This window comes from Labeo rohita, unplaced genomic scaffold (genome assembly GCF_022985175.1).
Source record: "Labeo rohita strain BAU-BD-2019 unplaced genomic scaffold, IGBB_LRoh.1.0 scaffold_497, whole genome shotgun sequence".
NCBI classification, from domain to species: Eukaryota; Metazoa; Chordata; class Actinopteri; order Cypriniformes; family Cyprinidae; genus Labeo; species Labeo rohita.
The window spans coordinates 14507-39890 of record NW_026129418.1 but is presented as its reverse complement, the minus strand read 5'-3'; the positions used below and the strand labels follow the sequence as shown (position 1 = coordinate 39890).

At 37.8% G+C, this 25384-nt stretch overlaps 1 protein-coding gene across 2 annotated transcripts; it reads left to right on the top strand.

Annotated features, from left to right (window-relative positions):
* The first annotated feature begins 625 nt into the window (after window positions 1-625).
* Window positions 626-11763, top strand: LOC127160931 (uncharacterized). Of its 2 annotated transcripts, XM_051103566.1 has the most exons (4): window positions 626-940; window positions 3142-3326; window positions 5591-5651; window positions 10581-11763. In XM_051103566.1, exons 3-4 carry the CDS (start codon window positions 5596-5598, stop codon window positions 11632-11634), a joined length of 1110 nt encoding a protein of 369 aa, XP_050959523.1. In that variant the 5' UTR covers window positions 626-940; window positions 3142-3326; window positions 5591-5595; the 3' UTR covers window positions 11635-11763. The 2 variants fall into 2 exon arrangements, with proteins under 2 accessions (XP_050959523.1, XP_050959524.1); XM_051103567.1 differs by lacking the exon at window positions 3142-3326.
* Window positions 11764-25384: the final 13621 nt, after the last annotated feature.

The following is a 25384-nucleotide window of genomic DNA, read 5'->3' as shown; positions in this document are numbered from 1 at the left end:
GCCAATCAGAACTCATCCATGACTCCCATCATGCATTGCGGCATGAATAAATGATGAGAGTTCAGAGTTGATCTGTTTATCTGAATATGCCGTTTGTCACCATTGTTAAGATTCATGGGCTGGTTCTTGATGTCTATGTGTGCCTAGGTGAAATATTTTTTTTTTAAACCGGTTGTAAAAAAAAAATCTTTCCAAAATGTATAGGAAGTGCTGGATCTTCTGTGGATTGTCAAGGCTATTACAATAAACAAACACAAAAAAAATCCTAACTTAGAGATTAGACTCTAGGTGATTTACATCAAACAATGAATATGTTAAAACATAATCAGCTGGTGACTTGAGCTTTTGGCTTGTCTGGCTGTTTCAACTGAAATACAGCAGCCAAACAAGACCTAATATTGATGATTTAAGGGTCAAGAGCCCAACTAATGCAAACACTGACCACTATAATGGTTGCTTAAAAATTTTGGTTTTCTCCTTTGGTGATTCCGTTATTAACATCAGGTGTCTTCAATAATGATCAATCATCACTTTGTTAACCACCTAATTATCTCGTTAACTGTAACACTGCTTCAGTGTTTATATGTGTCCACACTCAGAGTGTTAAATTAACACTGGGGATTTTGCTGTGTATTGTACTTTTTTCTTAGGAATTCAACTACACAAATATTTGGACTTTGGACGTATTTTATTGCTTTTATTGATTCCATCCTCCACAGTTTTATGACTGAGATTAAGATGTTTTTCCCTTACAGTTGTACTTTAGCACAACAAGTTATACTTAGAAGACCATTTTCTCTGCCTAACTTTACTGGAAGGATTACATACCTGGAAACTATTTCTCAAAGAAGAGGAAAATTGTATGTTAATATCTTGTGCGTGAATTATACAGAAATCACACAGATGTGGACCTGAAGTGTGCCCTTTTATCGGCCACAATGTGAGTATTTTTTATCACACTGTTGTTTGTTGAAGGTGAATGGTTCAAAATATAAAGGCAAATATATAATACACAATATAGACTTAACAGCACTCACCTAAGCAGCAGCGACAGTATTGGTTTTTCGCTTATGTGAAAGATTTAGGCTACTTCAGGCTACTTTAGGCACTGTTACTTATTCTTGTCTTGTTTTCTAGTATAAATATCTACAAATTCTTAAATCAAGATGCATTTACTTAACATGTAACATGACTCAAGATATTATGTTTTGTTCTCTGAAAAAGTTATCACAGTTTTGTTATAAAATTACCTTAATTCAAAGACTAAACATTATTATTTCTCTTGCCCCATGCAAAAATAATACGTATATTATTAAGAATAAGAATAAGTTTGAGTAAGAATACAAACAAAAATTGTTACTTGTTCAAGAACCTCAGAATTATGTTTTGTTATATATTATGTGAAAATATAATTGTGATGGCTGAGGCCACACATAAATATATTTGGTTTGATTTGTGTTGTAAAGTTATGTTTTGATAAGTTGCTAATGTATTGAATGTAATAGTTTATTTTTATTTGTAAATTTGAATTCATTTTTGGATGTTCCTTTTTGATTTATTTGTCTTAATATTTATGCTCTAAGTTAGGTAGTTGGTGTCGTCTTTATGCGTGCTAAAGAAGGGCAGGCCGTTGCTAATAATTCTATTCGCTGGAGTGCACGCTGGCGAATGGAAGGCGTAATAACGAGCAAAGACAAATTATGTTTCTGTTTACATGACTTGTGATAGTATCCAAGTTAATATGATTTTTGTATTGTATTACATTATTTTGGTGTAAATTTGTTTAATTTGGGTAATTAAGTTATTCAAGTGTATTACTATGTGGGTGACCCCTCTGTTATTTGTCGGTGGTACGATCCTGGTAATATAGAGGCTGGGTTGTGTGAGTACACAGCAAATTAACACTCTGAGTGTGGACACATATAAACACTGAAGCAGTGTTAAAGTTAACGAGATAATTAGGTGATTAACAAAGTGATGATTGATCATTATTGAAGACACCTGATGTTAATAAGCAGAATCACCAAAGGAGAAAACCAACATTTTTAAGCAACCATTATAGTGGTCAGTGTTTGCATTAGTTGGGCTCTTGACCCTTAAATCGTCAATATTAGGTCTTGTTTGGCTGCAATTACTGAGTTAGACAAGCAAAGAACAAAATCAATAAGATGGCATTGACTGTGCTTGACTTAATCATCATATAGTGACTTGAGTATTTGACACAGAATTTCCTTACAGATTACAAAAACAAACTGTGAACAAAAGATCAATCAGTTTTGCCATAATCAGACAGATGATGAAAAAAAGTTGATCTTAATTTAGACACACAGACATGAAGAATCACTGTGAGAATCACAACAACGGTGACCATCAAAAAGCGTGTTGAAGCCAATCAGAACTCATCCATGACTCCCATCATGCATTGCGGCATGAATAAATGATGAGAGTTCAGAGTTGATCTGTTTATCTGAATATGCCGTTTGTCACCATTGTTAAGATTCATGGGCTGGTTCTTGATGTCTATGTGTGCCTAGGTGAAATATTTTTTTTTTAAACCGGTTGTAAAAAAAAAATCTTTCCAAAATGTATAGGAAGTGCTGGATCTTCTGTGGATTGTCAAGGCTATTACAATAAACAAACACAAAAAAAATCCTAACTTAGAGATTAGACTCTAGGTGATTTACATCAAACAATGAATATGTTAAAACATAATCAGCTGGTGACTTGAGCTTTTGGCTTGTCTGGCTGTTTCAACTGAAATACAGCAGCCAAACAAGACCTAATATTGATGATTTAAGGGTCAAGAGCCCAACTAATGCAAACACTGACCACTATAATGGTTGCTTAAAAATTTTGGTTTTCTCCTTTGGTGATTCCGTTATTAACATCAGGTGTCTTCAATAATGATCAATCATCACTTTGTTAACCACCTAATTATCTCGTTAACTGTAACACTGCTTCAGTGTTTATATGTGTCCACACTCAGAGTGTTAAATTAACACTGGGGATTTTGCTGTGTATTGTACTTTTTCTTAGGAATTCAACTACACAAATATTTGGACTTTGGACGTATTTTATTGCTTTTATTGATTCCATCCTCCACAGTTTTATGACTGAGATTAAGATGTTTTTCCCTTACAGTTGTACTTTAGCACAACAAGTTATACTTAGAAGACCATTTTCTCTGCCTAACTTTACTGGAAGGATTACATACCTGGAAACTATTTCTCAAAGAAGAGGAAAATTGTATGTTAATATCTTGTGCGTGAATTATACAGAAATCACACAGATGTGGACCTGAAGTGTGCCCTTTTATCGGCCACAATGTGAGTATTTTTTATCACACTGTTGTTTGTTGAAGGTGAATGGTTCAAAATATAAAGGCAAATATATAATACACAATATAGACTTAACAGCACTCACCTAAGCAGCAGCGACAGTATTGGTTTTTCGCTTATGTGAAAGATTTAGGCTACTTCAGGCTACTTTAGGCACTGTTACTTATTCTTGTCTTGTTTTCTAGTATAAATATCTACAAATTCTTAAATCAAGATGCATTTACTTAACATGTAACATGACTCAAGATATTATGTTTTGTTCTCTGAAAAAGTTATCACAGTTTTGTTATAAAATTACCTTAATTCAAAGACTAAACATTATTATTTCTCTTGCCCCATGCAAAAATAATACGTATATTATTAAGAATAAGAATAAGTTTGAGTAAGAATACAAACAAAAATTGTTACTTGTTCAAGAACCTCAGAATTATGTTTTGTTATATATTATGTGAAAATATAATTGTGATGGCTGAGGCCACACATAAATATATTTGGTTTGATTTGTGTTGTAAAGTTATGTTTTGATAAGTTGCTAATGTATTGAATGTAATAGTTTATTTTTATTTGTAAATTTGAATTCATTTTTGGATGTTCCTTTTTGATTTATTTGTCTTAATATTTATGCTCTAAGTTAGGTAGTTGGTGTCGTCTTTATGCGTGCTAAAGAAGGGCAGGCCGTTGCTAATAATTCTATTCGCTGGAGTGCACGCTGGCGAATGGAAGGCGTAATAACGAGCAAAGACAAATTATGTTTCTGTTTACATGACTTGTGATAGTATCCAAGTTAATATGATTTTTGTATTGTATTACATTATTTTGGTGTAAATTTGTTTAATTTGGGTAATTAAGTTATTCAAGTGTATTACTATGTGGGTGACCCCTCTGTTATTTGTCGGTGGTACGATCCTGGTAATATAGAGGCTGGGTTGTGTGAGTACACAGCAAATTAACACTCTGAGTGTGGACACATATAAACACTGAAGCAGTGTTAAAGTTAACGAGATAATTAGGTGATTAACAAAGTGATGATTGATCATTATTGAAGACACCTGATGTTAATAAGCAGAATCACCAAAGGAGAAAACCAACATTTTTAAGCAACCATTATAGTGGTCAGTGTTTGCATTAGTTGGGCTCTTGACCCTTAAATCGTCAATATTAGGTCTTGTTTGGCTGCAATTGCTGAGTTAGACAAGCAAAGAACAAAATCAATAAGATGGCATTGACTGTGCTTGACTTAATCATCATATAGTGACTTGAGTATTTGACACAGAATTTCCTTACAGATTACAAAAACAAACTGTGAACAAAAGATCAATCAGTTTTGCCATAATCAGACAGATGATGAAAAAAAGTTGATCTTAATTTAGACACACAGACATGAAGAATCACTGTGAGAATCACAACAACGGTGACCATCAAAAAGCGTGTTGTAGCCAATCAGAACTCATCCATGACTCCCATCATGCATTGCGGCATGAATAAATGATGAGAGTTCAGAGTTGATCTGTTTATCTGAATATGCCGTTTGTCACCATTGTTGAGATTCATGGGCTGGTTCTTGATGTCTATGTGTGCCTAGGTGAAAGACTTTTTTTTTTTTGAACATCTTTCCAAAATGTATAGGAAGTGCTGGATCTTCTGTGGATTGTCAAGGCGATTACAATAAGCAAAAAAAAACCTAACTTAGAGATTAGACTCTAGGTGATTTACATCAAACAATGAATATGTTAAAACATAATCACCTGGTGACTTGAGCTTTTGTCTTGTCTGGCTGTTTCAACTCAAATACAGCAGCCAAACAAAATCTAGTATTAAAGATTTAAGGGTCAAGAGCCCAACTAATGCAAACACTGACCACTATAATGGTTGCTTAAAAATGTTGGTTTTCTCCTTTGGTGATTCTGCTTATTAACATCAGGTGTCTTCAATAATGATCAATCATCACTTTGTTAATCACCTAATTATTTCATTACCTTCAACACTGCTTCAGTGTTTATATGTGTCCACACTCAGAGTGTTAAATTAACACTGGGGATTTTGCTGTGTAGTAACATCAGAGCCCTGGAACTCCATGTTTTCTTTATTTGTGTGATTTTCTTTATTTTTCTATGTGTGGCCCAATGTATGTTTTTTTAAAAAAAAGGAAAAACATATAAAGAACTGAATTTTTACAAACCTTTTATTGGACGAATCCTGACAATAATAAATGTAAACAGATAATGTATTCACTTGTATTTTCTAAATCACAGCAACAATGGCCTCATCCACTCATCGCCGCAGACGCAACAGCATGAATGAACCTCCAGATATGTAAGAAAGTTTCTATGCATTATACTCACTTCATTCAGTGGACCAGAATAATTTGGTTGTTTAAATGAAATATTGGATTATAATGTAGCATACAGTGTAGTGTTTCTTCTTGTGCAGAGTATATTATAGACTGCGCACATGGAGAGGTATAACTCAGAAACACATTTATTTTACAGAACACAAGCAGCTCCCACTGCTAACCATCTTATGCATCTCTGAGGCCCTCTAGTGGAGTAAATATGCAATTACATCATAAGTGCATATAACATTGCACCACATCCCCCTCTTATCACAGAAAACAATACAAGCTATAAACAAGATATATAAACACCGAACACAGATCTTAAATTCCACGTAACAGGGACATTTTCTTTCTTATTTATAGCAAACACTGTGTCAAATAAGCAGTCCAAAGTTTAAGCATGCCTAACCTTAGTTACTAGGCAAATATATAGTCAGTTCATACAGTAGTCCTGGAACCTCACAGGAACTTTCACAACCCGACCACTCCTGGTGGCTGTGGTACTGCTGTTATGTAAAGGTCGATCTGGAACACACTCTACACACCGATTTGTCACTTCTTGTGCCCCTGGGATGTGAGAGTGTGTATCGTTGTAGGTCTCATCCACAAGATCAAATGTTTCTTTGTACTTGTGATTTGTTTTCCTCAGGTGGCGTCTGTTGTGGCGAAACTGTCGTCCTACTTCATTGACAACATTGTATGACCTTGGCTCATCTCTTTTTGAAACAATGAGACCTTGCTGCCACCCTCTGTCCATTTCAATGTGTACAGTATTTCCTGCATTTAGTTCTGACAGGGATTTTGCTCCTACATTGTAGTGGCACGCTTGCTTTTTTTGCAGGGTTTGGAGTGCCTGATGAACACCTTTGGGAGTAGTTGGTCGCAGGACTTCACTGGACACTGGTAAGGTGCTCCTTAGAACTCTTCCCATCAGAACCTGAGCCGGTGAATAGGATGTACCAGTGATAGGAGTATTTCTCAGTGAGAGAAGAGCAAGGTGATGATCCACTCCTGATTGTTCTGCTTTTTTTAGGACCTGTTTGACAGTTTTAATTGTTCTTTCCGCCAACCCGTTGGACTGAGGATAGGCTGAACTTGAGTGTGTCACCTTGATGCCCTACTCCGCAGCAAATTTTTTCATTTCATAGCTGGCGAAGGGTATGTGATCGCACACCAGCTCTTTTGGAATGCCATGCCTTGCATACACTGTTTTCATCTTTTCAATTACCGTGCGTGCTGTCTTGTCTTTAATATTCATCACCTCAGGAAACTTGTCTGTAAACTGACATGTAATCGACAATCAAAAGAAATGACTGACTTCTGATTTCGAAGATGTCAGCGGCTACTTTTAACCAGGGAAGCTTTCATGAGTAATGAGTGGCTCTTTCTGGTTCCTGGGCTGGAACTGTTGGCATGTTGGACACATCTCAACCATCTGTTCTATGTGTTTGGTCATTCCAGGCCAATACAGACATTTTCTGGCATGTGCTTTTGTGCGCTGCATTCCTTGGTGCATGTAGTTTCTGCAACATTTCTTTTCTCATTGACTCAGGAATCAATATTCTACCTGATACCAGTAATATGCCATCTTGCACAGCCACAGTGTGTCTGACAGGCCAAAACTGATGAATTGAGGGATCAAGTTTCTTTCTGTGTGTCGGCCATCCTGTCTTTTGTGTTTTCACAAGCAACTGGAGTGTGCTGTCCTTTGCAGTAGCATCTGTAAGCTGTTTCAGCATTTCTTCACTGAGAGCCTCTGTTGCTTCAAGCGAATATACGACCCGTTCATCACTGAGATCATCTGTGCTTGTTTGTTGGCCTTCAGTGACAGCATGTGACAGTGTATCGGCAATTAACATGTCCCTACCAGGCGTGTATCGGACTATGAGGTCATATTTCTGTAGCTGTAAAAGCATACGTTGTAGTCTTGCTGGTGCTTTGCTTAGTGGCTTCTTGAAAATAGCCTCCAATGACTTATGGTCAGATTGAACATTCACACTGTATCCATATACATACTGATGGAACTTTTTGGTCGAGAAGACAATCGCCAGTAGCTCCTTTTCAATCTGGGCATAGTTCTTTTCTGTATCTGTTAAAGCCCTGGACGCATATGCTATTGGTTGCCCCTCCTGCAGCAGACATGATCCTAGCCATCTTTGGATGCGTCTGTTTGTATGGTGAGTGCTGTGTTGGGGTCATAGTACCTGAGAACTGGTGTGTTGGTCAGTGCTGTTTTGAGTGCAGACAGGGCCTCGTCATGTTCTGGTTGCCACTGGAATGCAATGTCCTTTCTCAACAGCTGTCTAAGAGGGGCCGTCAGTGATGCCTCACCTCTAATAAATGGCGCTGCAGTGCTTGTCTATCCATGGGTGCTGGCATGCTTACTACTGCCTGTATCTTGCCATCATCTGCTTTCACCCTGTGGAGTTATCACATGGCCTATGAAATGTACATTGTTCACCTTGAATTGGACCTTGTCAGGGTTGAATTTCACATTGTGTTTTTCCGCTCTCTCTATAATTTTAGCAACAATGACATCATGTTCTTGTTCTGTGGCAGCAGCGACAATCATATCATCGGCTACAATGTGTACACCGTCTATGTCTAGGAACACTTCATTGTTGTACTGCTGGAAAACTTCACTAGCAGACTTGACACCAAACGGCAGACGTTTGAATCTATATCTATCCCATGGCGTGTTAAACGTGCATAGTAGGGAGGATTCTGTGTCGAGTCAGACTTGCCAGTAGCCGTCCTTTTCATTGAAGATGGAGAAAATTTTCTTTCCAGCAAGCTTACACAGGACATCTTCACTTGTTGGAATAGAGAAGTGTTGACGAAGAACAGCTTTATTAAGGTCACGAGGATCCAGGCACACTCGCAATGACCCATTCTTTTTTTCAGTGATAACAAGGCTGTTGACCCAAGGAGTGTCTGCTTGCATCAGCTGATCCAGTGTATCCTTCAATTTGCCCAGCACTGCTAAAGGAAATTTTCTACAGCCATGTATGACTGGAATTGCCTTTGGATCAACATGAATATGATGTTCACCCGGAAACTGACGAGCCCTTCAAAAACTGTTGGATGTTGTGCTATCAGCTCCTCTTTGGAGGTAGAATGCTTGATTACAACAGTCTCAACTCTTTTCAGCAGTTGCATCCGTTCACATGCTTCCTTACCAAGTATTAGAATGGACGAGTGTCTGGTGATGTAAAAGGGTAAGCAAACTTGCACTTTGGGTGTGACACACTGAAGGTTGGCCACACCTTCTGGCTTTAATTTTGTTCCACCATAGGCCACAAGCATAGTCGAAGTCGGTTGCAACAGCGCTGATTTGTGCAGTGATTGATAAATGTTCAGAGGTATTATATTGGCTTCAGCCCCAGAGTCCAATTTGAACTTCACTCTCACATTTCCAATGTCTGCATCTGTGTGCCATGCGTTCTGTACTGAACCGCTGGTCTTGTTTAGTTCCACTGATCCGATGAATAATGAGTCAACCATGACATTTCTATTGTGTTTAGGCTTTGTGTCTTTTTGTTGAGACATGCACACTGAGGCAAAGTGGTTGGATTTGCCACAGGCATGACATGTTGCACCAAAGGCCGGACACTGTCGTGGAAGGTGAGATTTTCCACACTTTTTGCAGATGAATGATTCTGCTTTTTGCTGTTGAGATGACTTTCTTTCACATCTTTTGTTCTGTTTTGCATCTTTTGTCTTCTTCTTAATGGCGTGAACAGTTTTACTCTGCTCCCCCATTGCTTGAATCTGTGTTTTTGCAGCCTTTTTTCAAGGGTCAGGTTTGTTTCTCTTAAGAGCCTCTCCTTTAAACGCTGATCACTGATACTGAACACAATCTTGTCTCTTATCATGTCAGATTCTGTTGAGCCAAACTCACAGTCCTTACTCTTTTGTTTTAGTTCTGTGACATACTTATCGATGGTAATTGCATCAAGCATGGGGTAAGCCCAGAACTGGTGCCTTTCAAAAACAATGTTCTTTCTTGGTAAGCAGTACTTCTCCAGTGCAGTTACTATATCTTGCATTGTTTCATTCTCCCCTTCTGGCTCAACAGACAGTGAGTTATATACTTCTAATGCCTCCTCTCCTAAAGCATGAAGTAGAATGGCAATCTTTACCTTTTCAGTTTTTGAGTCTGATCCTGTAGCAGTCACATAAATGTTGAACCGCTGTATCCATCTTCTCCAGTTTTCACCTGTATTCCCCGACAGGACTAATGGAGGTGGTAATCTGAACTGATCCATGTTTATTTTTCACTATGGCAGATTCACTTCAGTCAGGATGAGCTTACTTTCTTCATCAACCGCAGACTCGAGTTCGTAAAACAACTCTCTTCTGACACCATGTAGTGTTTCTTCTTGTGCAGAGTATATTATAGACTGCGCACAGAGAGGTATAACTCAGAAACACATTTATTTTACAGAACACAAGCAGCTCCCACTGCTAACCATCTTATGCATCTCAGTCTCTGTCATCTGACCCGGTAGAACCCAGCAGTCAAAACCAAGGTGGCCCTCTAGTGGAGTAAATATGCAATTACATCATAAGTGCATATAACACTGCACCACACACAGAATCTAAGGCTGTGATTACACTGCAAGTCTTAATGCACAGATCTTTGATCTTTTTGCCGTATTCTATTTTTTGTCTCCTTTGACGAAAAGGAATGATAGATAGATCTTGTGTGGATATTTGTGTTTACACACGTGCATCAAATTCCGGTCAGATGTGGGCAAGAAATGCAGCCTAAATAAACAAATGAAACTTAGTTCCATCAACACATAATAAGTACCATATATGCTAATAACTACCATTCATAAAAAAATATATTACAAATTGTACAACACACATTAATAAATTCTTAATTTCTATGTTCTCTTTAGATCTGATGTTATTAGTCTCCAAGAGGAATTCATCGCACTTTATGAGAGAGATTACCATGAACTCCAGGAATGCATACAGACACTGAGTCATCTCATTGATACATTTGAAAAAGATTTCAGACGGTGTACTGAAGCCGTTAGAGCTGGAGAAATAATGGGAATAGCAGGAGGGGTTATTGGCATTGCAGGATTAGCTTTAGGTCCATTGGCTGCTGTCGCAGGGGCAGCTGTGGCCTTAGGTGGTGGAGTTGGTAATGGACTCTTAAACTTTATGAAAATGAACCAGCAGAAGAAATTAATGCAAAACGTCAAAAATGGACTTAAAGAATTTCAGAACAAAATCATCCCTATGACTGACATTCTAAATGTCATTTGTGAATATTATAATAAAACACTGAGACACCTTAATAACCCAATGGACGATATCTGGGGTTTTATTAAATGTGTTGCCAGTGCCAGTAAAGTATTATGCATCTTACGGACAGATGAGATTCGTGAAGTGGCCGCACACATGTCTAAAACTGTACGTCTGACTGCAACCTTTACAGAAGATAACAAGATACTCAATGACATGGACAAACTAGCAGGGAATTGGCAAACAAGTGAAAGTGAGATGAAGTCAAAAGCCAGGAAATTCATTGTTGAAATGAGGAAAGTCCTTCATCAGCAACAAAACATCATGGATGAACTTAAGAAAACAAAAGACAAAACTGCAAGAACACTGGATCTACTTAGGGCCCGAGCACCAGGACCCTGTTGTAATTGCTTTTATTATCATTACTATAATTATTGTTTTTCTTTTTCTTCTTCTTCTCAAAAATGGATTTTGAGGGCCTACACATGTTTGAAAACTCATGAAACTTTGCACACATGCCAAAAGTTTACTTTCAATGAAGGACCCCTCCTGTCACATTTCATGTACTGTTACGTCTCATATAGTTCTGGAAGGGATGTTCTCTATTTTCTCTCTTGCTTCACTAAAGATTTTTTCTTGGTTTCTCTTGTTAAGCTTAGATTTTGTTTGGTGCTAGTTAGTGTGTTTATGTTTTATTGATTTATTTTCTTTAGCACCGCTCTTGTCCCTTACTTTGCCTTTAATCCTTCATGTTTGTATATAATTTGTAAATAGAAACTGGTTTTTGAATGTAGTTTTTGGTTTACTGTTATTGTATTATTAGGTGTTTTGTTTACTGGATTGTTTTTCTCACTAAAAGAAAATTAAGATTCAGTTTTGCCTCTGCCTGTTTTCTTAACTTCACACACCAGATCTCTTTAGCAGAGAAAATTATTTTAATTTAATATTATTTTTACTTTTTTGTTGTTCACGTTACCTCCCAATAACCCAAGACACAAAATAATTAGGGAGATGTAAAATAGTATAACGAATAAGACATATAATAGAAAATAGTTACACATGTAACACACCAAATACATACAAAAAATAATTTTAGAGAATTATGCAATAAGAAAAGATACATTTTAGGTATTTAAGTATTTGACAAAACATTAAGGCAAGACAAATATTGGACACATGAAGAAGCTTAATTTGTTATACAAATTAACTTCGCCATGTAATTCTTGTAAGTTTGACAGAAGCACATTATTGATTAAAATTGGTTCTGCTGTTAGGTGCGTGTGTTTCACAGTCTACATTTTACTCCGGCAACAATGCAGTGACTAGAGACACTCCACAAGAGTATCACTAGCTGTATTTCCATTATCCTTCGAATTGCGCAAATGAAACAGCAAAATTGCTTGCTTATATTAGCCGAGCCGCTAACATTTCTGAAGTGGCCCACCATGCTGATTCTGTAAAGATACATGCATAGGCCTTCTTTGATTAAATATAGCCAAAATCCTTCAACATCACATTAAAATACATTGAAATGACTTATCGTGAGAGGAAAACATTTTTTTTCTCCAAATAATGGACTTCTATGGTGCCCCCGAGTTTGAACTTCTAAAATGCTGTTTAAATGCTGCTTCAAAGGGCTCTAAATGATCCCGGTCTTATCTAACAAAACCATCAGTTATTTTCTAAAAAAAAAAAAAAAAAGTTTATAAATACCTCAATCACTTGTTTTGTCTTGCCTAGCTTGTCTGAGATTTTTCAACATACCCTAACTGTCATGAACTGAAGAAAAAAAAACAGCTAGACAAGACAAGTTTTTGAGGTTCCTTTTTTTTTTAGAAAATAACCAATTTTTTTTGCTAGATAGATAGAAGGGTCTTCTTCCTTGCCTGGGATCGTTCTGACCCCTATGAAGCTGCATTTAAACTGCATTTTGGAAGTTCAAACTCGGGGGCACCATAGAAGTCCACTATATGGAGAGAAATCCTGAAATGTTTATCTTAAAAACATAATTTCTTCATAACTGAAGAAAGAAAGACAAACATCTTAGATGGCAAAGGGTTGAGTACATTATCTGTAAATGTTTGTTCTAGAAGTAAACATTAATGGAAACCATCATTTCGCAATGTTTTTTTTTAAAATCAGCATTTATAAAATATCACCAAATTTTGCACAAATCCGGAAACGCACCTAGGGACAAGTCACTCTCCGCTGACACATCGGAAGTGTCACTGGATATGCCACTGAGCAAAGTGATATGAGCAAACTGGCATGTGTCAATGGCACTTAATGTTAATACAGCTAATACTCTCCACTTAGCAGCAACTACACCTATTTTCTGATGTCACTTTTTACTCTTTTACAAACTGTTTAAAAGTTATAACTTCACAAATACAATATAAATTCTTCCAATAAATTGAAAGTCATAGGGGCCTATATAACAGTGACAAGACAGACTGACAACTGAGTTTTGTTTGTTTTTACCATTATTGAAGATTTGGTTTGAGAGAAGCATTTCTGAAAGGAGAAAAGCCAGAATTGAAATAAAAAATAAATGAATGTTATGTAAAAATGTTAAAAGTAACAGGTTTAAATAATATTTGATATTTGTATTTTTGTAATTTCTTATGTGTTTGTACTATGCTCATTTACGAATACAGTTCTCACGGCGTAATGGCGTTGTGGCGTTACAGCGTTACAGCGGAAAGACAAAAAAGACAAACCCAAGAATAAAACGCCCGTTCTAAAGAACCAACCTGTGTCTGTGTTGTCGTGAAGAGAGCTACAATTTGCATTCTAATTTTGACATCACAAGGCACATTTTTTTTTTCTCTTCACACTTGGCATCTTTTTTTTAACCGCCAGCGTCCATTTTACATTATAACCCTATGGAGTAAACCGTGTTTTCAAAAAAGTCCTGAGCGCTTTTTTTAAACACCACCGCCGGCGTCTTTTTCTGAAGAAAACGCCCTATGTCAAGCGCATTTTTGACAGATGACCAATGACAAGCTAGTAGCTAGACCTGTTGTTTTCATAACAAGAAAAAAAAATGTAAAAGGTGCCATCATATAGACTTTTATTTTATTGTTGTGAACCGGATTCGCTTCTTGAGCCACACATCGACATCTATAGTAGCGCCGTTGCGCTTCGGGCATCCCTTTTTCGAGTCCCTGCTCGCAGACCTTTCCTGATCCTGATCTCCCACTTCGCTTCCTGTCTAAATACTGTCCTATCACTCCTACTTTACCCATTTAACTCCACTTACCAGCATTTTTCTGCAACCACTATGCACGCACAGCTGCCAGTGACATAACTGTGACGTCTACTCTAAATTGATCTATATTTGTTCTGAAGAACTGAATATACTTCTCAGCATTTCTTTATTATATGCACCCTGAACAGCATTTTACTGAAAACACTATTAATACTGTATTTGTAGTTCCCACTTTTGTTTTTGATAAAAAAAAAAACACCACTTAAAACATTTCTAAAATGTTGGATTGAAGCAATATATTGCATAGAATTGCCACTCAATTTTTTTTATTTTTATTTCATGCCTTACTGCAACGTAGAATGGAATAAACAAACAAATAGAAGCAGACGTATGTAAATGAGGAAAACAAGCTTACCATTACTTTTTACTAACACTGCAAAGTTATACATTGTTGGCATTGAAATGAAGATAACAAATAATATGCCTTTTTGCTGCTGCTGACCACCTCCAAATCAGTTCATCCCTTTCTTCCACTTCAGCACAATTGTTATGAATTTAAACCAGCAGTGTGTTTCCTGCAGCAAAAAAAATTCCAGAGAACAAAACCCTGCACACAAATCTTTGGCATAAAAGCACATCAGTTAGCCTCATTTGGCTCTCCCTCTGTAACCAGATGGATAGGTTCTTGGCACTCTATGCATTTGAGACACATATGCATGACAGATATGCATTTGCTGATCCAGTACGTTCAGTACTCATCCTGGTAGTCCTGTGTGAATCTCTTCCAGCTGACCCACCTTAGAATGTAAAGACAAAATACATGAAAAATAAAATGTGAGAGTTCAAGTATAAATATCTCACCATAAGTTTTAACAAAAAATTTGCAATGAAGAACAAAAAATCTTACTATCCAGCCTATAGTTTGTGAAACACTTCATTTGTGACCACAAAGCCCTACATACTAGAGAAAAGGTCAAGTATGCCAAATTGCTATCTTATAAAACAACTTACTTGAGAATTTCAGACAAGTACACAAATTCCAAAAAAATACATTTATCACAAAGTATACAATACAATACTATACAATACTCAGCACCTGTACAATGGGAAAGGCCTGGTATTTATGCAAGTTCTGATTGGTTACAGCTGTGTGTAATGAGTGAGGTGGAGTACGGGAAATGCAGTCCAGGGTGTAGTGCAATAGTTCCTGTGGTGTGAATGTCAATATAATGAAAGAGTGACATCTGGTGGTGAGTGGACGGAAGGCTATGGGCAGGGATCATAACAACTATAACTATTGACCTTCATCTTCAGGCAGGATCAGCAAGCATCCATAACCCTCTGGATTTTCATATTATTTCACAATTTGCATACTATTTGTTAAATAAACCTTATTCAAATGTTCTCTTGCCTCCCGAGTCTTTCTGGTAGAAATTAACCTTCCTTATGGGAAAAAAGTGCGATAATCCCAGTACTTAAAGGGTTACTTAATTGCTTTTAACGCTTTAGAAAATCAAGACATTTTTATTGTAGTAGCATGAAAAACAGATTACAAATTAATATCTTTCTATCTGCGCTTCTTGAGAGAATTAACAGTTTTTAATCAAAGTGTGTTGAAAACTACTACATGCGACTATGAAGAAATATTTAAGACTGCTATGCTGACAAAAACCAGCTAAAACCAGCTTAGGCTGGTTGACTGGTTTTAGCTGGTCATAGTTGGTCAGCAGGCTGGTTTTAACCACTTTTCCAGCTAAAACCAGCTACTTCTAGTTTAAACCAGCTAAAATTGTAAATTATTATTATTCAACATGAAAAGTACACTAGCAGCTAATGGTTTAATTCTAAATTAGATCACCCTTTTAAAGCAATCTGTTTATTACTTCTCTTTCTTTGAAACCAAATAACTGTGATTTAATGTTGCATCAAAAGAAAGAGAATTATAAACATTTTAATGAAGTTCCAAGTGCCCAACTACAAGGATCACTAATCACTATAATGCTGAGATCAAACAAAAATTAACATCAATTTATGAAGTCAGCTCTCTAATTTTTCAGTTGTATTGACAATTTAACATTCAAGACGACTTTGGGAAAAGACTGAATGCAACTAGAAAAAGACGACTTCCAAAGTGGAGGAAATGAGTAAAAATCTATTAGGCTAAGAATTGCCCTGCCTCTTTTTTTTTTTTTCTTTTCTTCTTCTGTTATGTCGCATATTAGCAACATATTAGTGCACTGCTGCCTCTCACTGGTGTATTAATGTCATTGGTTCGTTTGTGGTTACTTGAATATTTTAAGTAAGTGTCACTCAAAACAGTAAGTAAATTGTTTCATTGGTCTTGAAATTAGTTGTAACCTAATAAAACCTAGTAAGCATAACAACTAAGTAAAAGTAACTAATTATATCTAAGTAAGGTAAACTGTTGGATATGTAACTGTGTTGTACAATTACTTAGATTTGATACTTTATTTGTACCAATTATTATTGCCTAATTGTTAGTTTATAAAGCTTACTTTTACTTTATTACTAAAAAACATCAATTACAGTATTAGAATATTGCCTTGTTTTGCTGAACCAAGTATCTGTATTTTGTCTCATTTCATGAGCTAAATGTCACTACCCTAGTGTCTATGCTTATGATATATCTCTTGATTTTCCAAGTGTATGATATAGCTTTCATTCTTCAGGTCAATCATATATTAATGAAAAAAATTAAATAAGGAAAGCAATAAGTCAAGTCAAGTCACCTTTATCTATATAGTGCTTTTAAGAATACACATTGTGTCAAATCAGCTTTACAGTATTAAATAGGAAAATATTTTGGCAATAATGCAAAAGGACAACAGTAAACACTAAATTTTATTGCTGGAAATGAAGTGTCCCCAACTAAGCAAGAGAGAGGCGACAGCAGCAAGGAACCAAATCTCCATTAGTGACAGAAATGGAGAAAAATTTCTCTGGCCACATAACTTTGAAATAGTATACTTTCAAATGTTAAAATTGAAAAAAAAAAAAAAAGAGTCATTGCACGCTTTTGTGCTGCACTCTATTTGTAACATTTTGTTGTATTTGTTTATCAGAATTTCAAGGGTAATAACGATATTGTTTGGTTAGTGAGATCTCTGATTATAGTCCTTGAAAACCAAAAAAGTGCTTGAAAAGTCTGTGAAAGTCCTGGAAATTCATTTTTCATTTTCGGCACAAACCCTGTTCTGAACAAGGAATTCAAGATATCCTGGTGCCATTATGAACATTGCCCATGTCCTTCTGTCCGCTCACCACCGGAGGTCACCAGCTCATCTCATTGACTCACACATCACCCGGATTTCATTCCCCATGTGTCTTTGCACACTTTGCCCTTTCACCCACATCCAATCAGCTACTGTATAAATACCTGGGCCTGTATTCACAAAACATCTTAAGGCTAAAAGTAGTTCATGACTAAAAATAATGAGCGTGTCAGTCCTAAATTTTTGCTTTAAGAGTATTTCACCAAGTGTTTTAGAGCTAAAACTAGATCCTGAATCTGTAAAATATTAGAAGCAGTGAAGAGGACTCCTAAGGGTGCTTTCACATCTGTGGTTCGGTTCATTTGGTCCGGACCAAGGGCAACAAATGATACATTGTAGCATTTTTCTGTTTTGGGTCCTTTTCACACCACACTGATTGCTCTGGTCCGAACCAGTTGAAACGAACCAAAATGCAGTCATGTGACAAGATCCACATCACTCGTTGGCCAGATGTGTCACTGAACGTATTTCCTAAACTGCTTTTCGATTGGTCAGAATTAACGTGCGGGAAAATTCCAATGGAACTCCCGGAAGTAAATAAAGCGTTTAGTATGGAGGGACGACTGTTCTGGCTGATTGTATCCCTGTAATTTCTATGAGGCTCCGCACATTCTCGCAACTCCATCTCAGCTTGTCCGCGAGCTGCCATGGGGCTATGTTGCTAAAGCGCTAACTGTCAACAAATACTTGTCCTCATCACATAATAATGCACAGCGCAGCTGATTACGCAGGGATTGAAATTAACTTTTTTACTCGGTAGCACTGGTGCTCTCAACTTCAAATAGTTAGGAGCAAGAAAAAAAAATTAGGAGCACTAAATTAATATTAAGGTTGCATTAAATACAACTACAAAACCTATAGCCTACAGCCTAGATATGTTATGTAGTCTAATTTGCGCACATTGGGGAGTCGCTCTCTAAACGCGGGGTATTAAAATTGCTTTTGAATGCGCGTGCGCGCGATTTACTTTCGGTTTCGTTTTAACGATGGCGCGAAACTCTCGGCGGTGCTGAGGGTCCATTCTACAATACAAGACATTAATTTAACAAAACAATTTGAAAGTGGGGGAGTTTTGAAAATTGTGTCCCCAGTGCAAATTACGAGTGTATTTAGTCCAAAAAGGTGCAGTACTTTTTACAGTTGGGTCTGTTCGAGTTCGGATCATGTTCTCACCACAAACGAACCGCTCCAGAGTTCGTTTGAAAGCGTACCGAGACGCTTTTTTGGTCCGATTTTGGTGCGCACTCGAGTGCGATTGCTACATTCACACCTGCCCAAACGAACTGCACCAATAGGGAAAACCAACTCTAGTGCGATTCAACCGAACTAAATGAGGCAGGTGTGAAAGCACCCTAAGTCACTAAGACCAAATCCCAACTATTCTAAAATGGCTGTTGCTGGCAATCTGCCTTGGAACTTAAACTTTTTAGAAACACTGTTTTTATTTGCACACATATGTTTTTTCCCATGCAAGTTTTTTGGTTTTAGATGTTATCCCAACTCTAAATTTTCCTTTGATTATATCCTTGTTTTCATGAACTAATTGGGCAAGAAGTAACAGCTGTTATTGCGTCCAGTTTGGTTTTCTTTTACGTTTGCATATCTTACTATCAGCCATGATTATCTATTCAGTTAATAAAAAAGGCTGTTCATATCCATTTCAGCTAATTGTTTATGAGAAGCACACAAGTAATATTCTGATAATCAGCTGAACATATACTTTTTACATATATTTGCGACACTTAGTCTGCATTTTAAAATCTTGATGGCAACATTATTAAAAAAACTTTATTTGAATAAGGCAACTTATCTCTGACAGAGACCCTTTCCCTATCAGCCAATCACAGTGTGCATAGTTAATGAGCATGCTGACATCATCCATAGTAATGAGGTCAACCCCACCCCTTACTCTCAGCTTAAGACTTCTCTCTAATCCTGAGTAAAAATTGGTCTCAGCAGCTTTGGGAATTGGTTTTAAGAGAAAACTCTTAGCTAAAAACTATTTAGAAGAATTAGTGCTAAGATAAAATGTTTTGTGAATATGGGCCCTGGTTACCACAGTCACTTACTGCCAAGTATTGGTTTAGCATTGATGTCATACAAAGCGTTTCATTGTGTTTCCTGTCTTGTTTTTTGGGGTTTGCATTCTCCTGTCTGTCTTTTTTGATTAACCTTTTGCCTAGTCCTCTGGATCTCATCCGCTGTTGTTATTATTATACCAGTTTGCTATTGCCCGACCCTCTGTCTGTTTATGACCATGTCTGTGCAAATGTAAATAAAAGCCTGCATATGGATGCGCCTGATTCATGTCCATTCGTAACAGCTGCTTCCAATTTAAATGATCTCACATGTTGCATAAAAGGTTTAGACTAGTCTTAAAAGTTAATAATCTAATTTATTTCTTTAAGACTGGTCATCATCTTTAAGATTTGTTTACATAAAAATGTAGATCAGTCTGAGCTGAATCGAAAAAATTAGACCCACTTCCCCTTTGCTAATTTTAAATTGGTCAGATTAGTTCTTAAAGGTACACTCCACTTTTTTTTGGAAACAGGCTCAAATTGATAGCGCCAGAACAGGAGAACGGCTGAATGGATTTCAAAACGGTAAAACTCAACTTATTAACTTGGGGGGAGTTGGAGAATGAGCCTATTAACAAAAAAAGTGGAATGTTCCTTAAGACACTTTCTTAACACGGAGGCTAAGTTTATGCCATAATCACGTGGGTTAGCCCAGAAACGAGCTGTTGTTTGAGCGGTATGGATAGTTGTAATTGTCTCGTCCGAGATCAAAGTACATTTCTCTGTCACTCTAACGATGCCAGCTCTGTGCACGAATATGTATATTCATGTTTGTAGAATGAAAATACGGTTCTTTGTCTGATGGTATAGACGTGAATCTCGTATTTTGTCTGTAAGTGTTGTTAGATCTAAAGTTTTCTCTATATCTTGCCACCCGTTAGAACTGATAAATTCCTGTTTACTATAATGTTATCTGTACTCGTGACGTTTCGTAGTATACTACTTCTTCTTCAGGAATATAAAGAAACGTTGATTGTTAAAGAAATTGTTAACAACTGTTGTATCAAGTGTTCAGAGAAGCAATGCTGAAACAACTGGCCCCAGGCCAGAGAAGGCTGGTTTTTAAGGGTTCTGCACCTGATAAGCTATCAACAGCTGATGTTTTGTAGCAAAAAGATAGCAAGATGTTCCTAAAGGAATTTGTATGCCATACTACATGTTTAAAGAAACAGTTTTTCTTCAAAATGTATCGTCCACATAGCCACAGGAGGACCAAAAGCCTTTATCAAATGTGGATAGCACTCCAGAAAGTGATGTTTTGGAGTCAACTTCTCCATTGGAAAAACATCCAAAAATCTGTGTTTTTGTTCTGAAATGTTGATGCCCAAGTAGCAAATGGTTTCCTGGGTATGTATTGGAGCCACTACAAGCTTAAAATCCAGAAGTTTTTATGACACTGCTGGGTCCTGTACTGTATAATCACTGAAGTATTATTATTAGATTAGTAACCTGTCACAAAGACTGCATTCTGAATCTAGATGATGCTTGTGTTATCATCAATAACAAACCCCAAATCACCTGGTTGCAATCTCTTTTTGTTTTTCCTTGCCATATCATATATGGCCAAACACATCTACAGCAGTTCAAAAATATAATATTACAAATAGTGTTGTTTTTGGCAGCCAATTTTAGTTTTAGTTTAGTCTTTGTTTGAAGCTGTTTTTTAGTTTTAGTCACGTTCATACTCTTTTTAGTCGTCAAGTTTCAGTCAACTAAAAGTCTGAGCATTTTAGTCTTATTTTAGTCAGAATTATCCATCACTATTTTTGTCTAGTTTTAGGCGACGAAAACTGAAGATGTTTAGTCTAGTTTTAGGCGACGAAAACTGATGTTTAGTCTAGTTTTAGTTGACTAAAACTGATGTCGTTTAGTCTACTTTTAATCGACGAAAACCGATGACGTCTAGTCTAGTTTTAGTCGACGAAAACCGATGACGTTTAGTCTAGCTTTAGTAGACGAAAACTGATGATGTTTAGTCTAGTTTTAGTTGACGAAAACCAACGACGTTGTAACGATCAGACAGGAACAAACAAACAATGACGTAGTAACACGAAAAGTATTTAATAATCCAAAAGGTATCACAGGAGGAAGAGGAACACAGGGTAGAAACATTTAACGTCCGACAAACCAAGAGGGAAAACACACGCTTTATATACACTGACTAATTACAAACACAGGTGTAGGGAATGAGCGAGGAACCAAAACACACAGAGCAGCAGGGGGAAATGATGGGAGAAACCAACTAAATACTCCAGGGGTGTGACATTACCTCCCCCTCCCGGAAGGTGCGTCCTCGCGCCGACAAACCAGGGAAAACAAAGTCTAGGAGGGGACTTCGGCGGAGGACGGACTCCCGAGAGGAGGGCAAATGATAGAGTCCAGGGTGGTGACGGAATAATCCATGGAGGTGATGACGGAGAGAGGAGCCAAGGAGGAGTTAGCTGGAGCAGGAGGAGCCAGGTGGGACCCAGACCGCAGCCATGATGGAAACCCACGGTGGAGCCGATGGAGCCATGGTGGAGGAAAGGCTGACGGAGAGCCGATGATCCTGGGCGACACTGAGGATCTGGAGGGCCAAGGCGGAACCCAAGGCTCTGGCGACCAAGGCGGAGGCGGAGATCTGGAGGTCTACGGCAGAGCTGGGGCGACAGAGGACCGAGGCTGTGCCCGCAGGAGGGAGGAGGTCCACAGAGCCTGTGGGACGGAGTGACGAGGCGTAGCCGGAGGAGTAGAGTCCAGAGGCGATGATGGGGCGACGACTGTCCGGGGCGGAGCCGGAGGGATGATGGAGCCCGGTGGAGCTGGAGGACCGACGGGCGACGGTGGAGACGAGGGAGCTGAGAGCTGAGAGCCGAGAGCCGGGGTGGAGCCGCAGGGTCGGAGGGCCGAGGTGGAATCCAGGACTCTGAGGCTGGAGGCGACGATGAGGGATCCTCCAACCATGACACCGATGGAGACTGGCAGACCCGCGGCGAACCCACCGCACAGATGGTGAGCTAAGGGTGAGCTGAGGGACTGACAGGAAGCAGAGATGACATGGTTGAAGTAGCAGGGCTACTCGGCAGAGATAACTAAGGGAGGGTGTGTGGGAAATCCAAACAGGCTGATCGTTCATGATTCAAGTACATAACGTTATGACCCAGGTCCATATTAAGCTCACCCTCAGTGGTGCAGTGGGTGGTGCTGTCCTCAGCATCCTCATGCCCCACTGATACTTCCATCGTCGCAGGCATTGTGGCCGGCTCACGCACCTGGTCAGACTTACATTCCTCCCGCTCAGCAGCGATCGCTCGCTCTGTCGCTCCAGTTGGCGATGGCTCCTTGGTCACGCTGGTAACGTGGAATCAGTCTGCGGTGGGCTCGGGCTCGTGCTCCGCACGTCGGGGTGGTGGCTGGCTGGGTTCTGGGTCCGGAGTGGCACTAGCGAGATTCTCCATGGAACAGTCAGGGAATGAGGGTTTGTTTCTCGCCAGTGTCCACTCCACAAATGCGGAGAAATCTGCTCGAGGGCCGTCCTCGGACGACGACGCTCTGCATGACACGTTGAGGCTGGCATCATAGAACGCACAGAGCATGTTGTCCGGGTAGCTCGTGGTGTGAGCTACGAGTTGGAACATTAAAGGGATAGTTCACCCAAAAATTTAAATTTGATGTTTATGTGCTTACCCCCAGGGCATCCAAGATGTAGGTGACTTTGTTTCCTCAGCAGAACACAAACGAAGATTTTTAACTCAAAGTGGTGCAGTCTGTAAGTCATATAATGGCAGTGGATGGGCACCAAACCTTTAAAAGTAAAACAGAACATGCACAGACAAATGCAAATTACACCCTGCGGCTCGTGATGATACATTGATGTCCTAAGAGACGAAACGATCGTTTTTTGTGAGAAACTGAACAGTATTTTTTACCTTTTATACTAAATTATATTGCTCAGAGGCACATTCCTATTAAAATACCATAAATACCATTCTTGATCTCGATGTTTGTGTACTGGTAATCCGTATATTATGGGGACCCACAAAGATAGAAATACCAACAAGTTCTGCCCTTGTGTTCTTGTCCATCATTTTTGTAAACTATTTTAAAAATCATATACAATGTAGAAAGGTTTGTGTGAAAGGTAGGTAGTAGTACTTTTTACTAAAAGTAGTAAAAAAAAATTTTTTGTACAGTATAAAAATCATTGTTTATCAAATGGTGGTTCTGGTGGTTCTGGACAGCAGTCAGGTCGGCAGTCTTACCCATGATTGCGGTTTTGAGTAATGAACCAGGCTGGGAGTTTTTAAAAGCCTCAGGAATCTTTTGCAGGTGTTTAGAGTTAATTAGTTGATTCAGATGATTAGGTTAATAGCTCGTTTAGAGAACCTTTTCATGATATGCTAATTTTTTGAGATAGGAATTTTGGGTTTTCATGAGCTGTATGCCAAAATCATCAATATTAAAACAATAAAAGGCTTGAACTACTTCAGTTGTGTGTAATGAATCTAAAATATATGAAAGTCTAATGTTTATCAGTACATTACAGAAAATAATGAACTTTATCACAATATGCTAATTTTTTGAGAAGGACCTGTACAATCCATCTCACCAAAATTTCATTAACAGTAAAAGTAAAATCTTATTCTAGTCTTCAAATCTGGGTACTGTCTTACGATTAAAAATCACTTATAGATGAAGTATGAAAGCTTTTCTTTTTCTTTTGTTTTCACTTATGATGTTTCAACATTACAACACACGTTACATTACGTATTTCTCGGCAAACTAGTTTTATGCATATTTGGGGCCACCTATTGTAATGGATGTATTATTGACATGTCAAAGTCTAGATCCTGAATATAAGACAACCGCATTTTTTTCAGATGTATTTCTAAAGAAAAACATGGTCTTATATTTGGGTGAATACAGTATTTTATATCCTGTGATTAAATGCACAGTGAATTACAACACAATGTTGTAAAGTAAAAAAAAACTAATTTTTTGTTTATCCACCAGCAGGCATTATAGAATTAAGTCAGCCAAAACCAGTAACAGAAACTTGAGATGAAAACACCGTACTGTCAGCATAATCAGATCAGTCTGTCCTTCATTCAGATCATCCAGGAAGCACACAAGACAAACAACTGCCACCTTCAATCGAAAATGCAAAGGAAAGGAAGTGCACAAACGACCTGAATGAGGACATAAACTATAACCACTGTAAGCTTCTCAAACTTGAATGTGCAAAAAAATAGAAAATGTGAAATTAAACCTAGAGATTGTTAGATTACAACAGGAGTTAAAGCCTCTTGGCTACACCTTTAGGACGGTTGAAATGTAGGTGTCATATTGACAGATTCATTTTCTGGTTCTTTGTAAAAAAAAAATTATTTATGAAATCTACTGTTCATTACTGTTCGTTATTATTAGTAACTGTTTATTATAATTATAACACTATATAATATAACACTATTTACGTTTTATTATTTAATTATTCTTCTATTTTAAAATGGCTTATTTTGTATGCTTAAAGGGTTAGAAAATGAAACGGTGTAAAATACTCACCCTCATGTTGTTCCAAACCCGTAAGACCTTTTAAGATATTCTTGATGAAGTCCAAGAGCTCTCTGACCTTCCCATAGACAGCAAGGGTAAAACCACGTTCAAGGCCCAGAAAAGTACCAAGATTATCGACATCTAAGTAGTCCATGTGACATCAGTGGTTCAACTGTAATTTTATGAAGCTAAGAGAATACTTTTTTTGCACAAAGAAAAAATAATGACTTTATTACACATTTTCTTCTCTGCCGTTCTTGGACTTCATCAAAATAACTTTTAAAATAATTTTGTGTTCCAAAGATGAACGAAGGTCTTAAGGGTTTGGAACA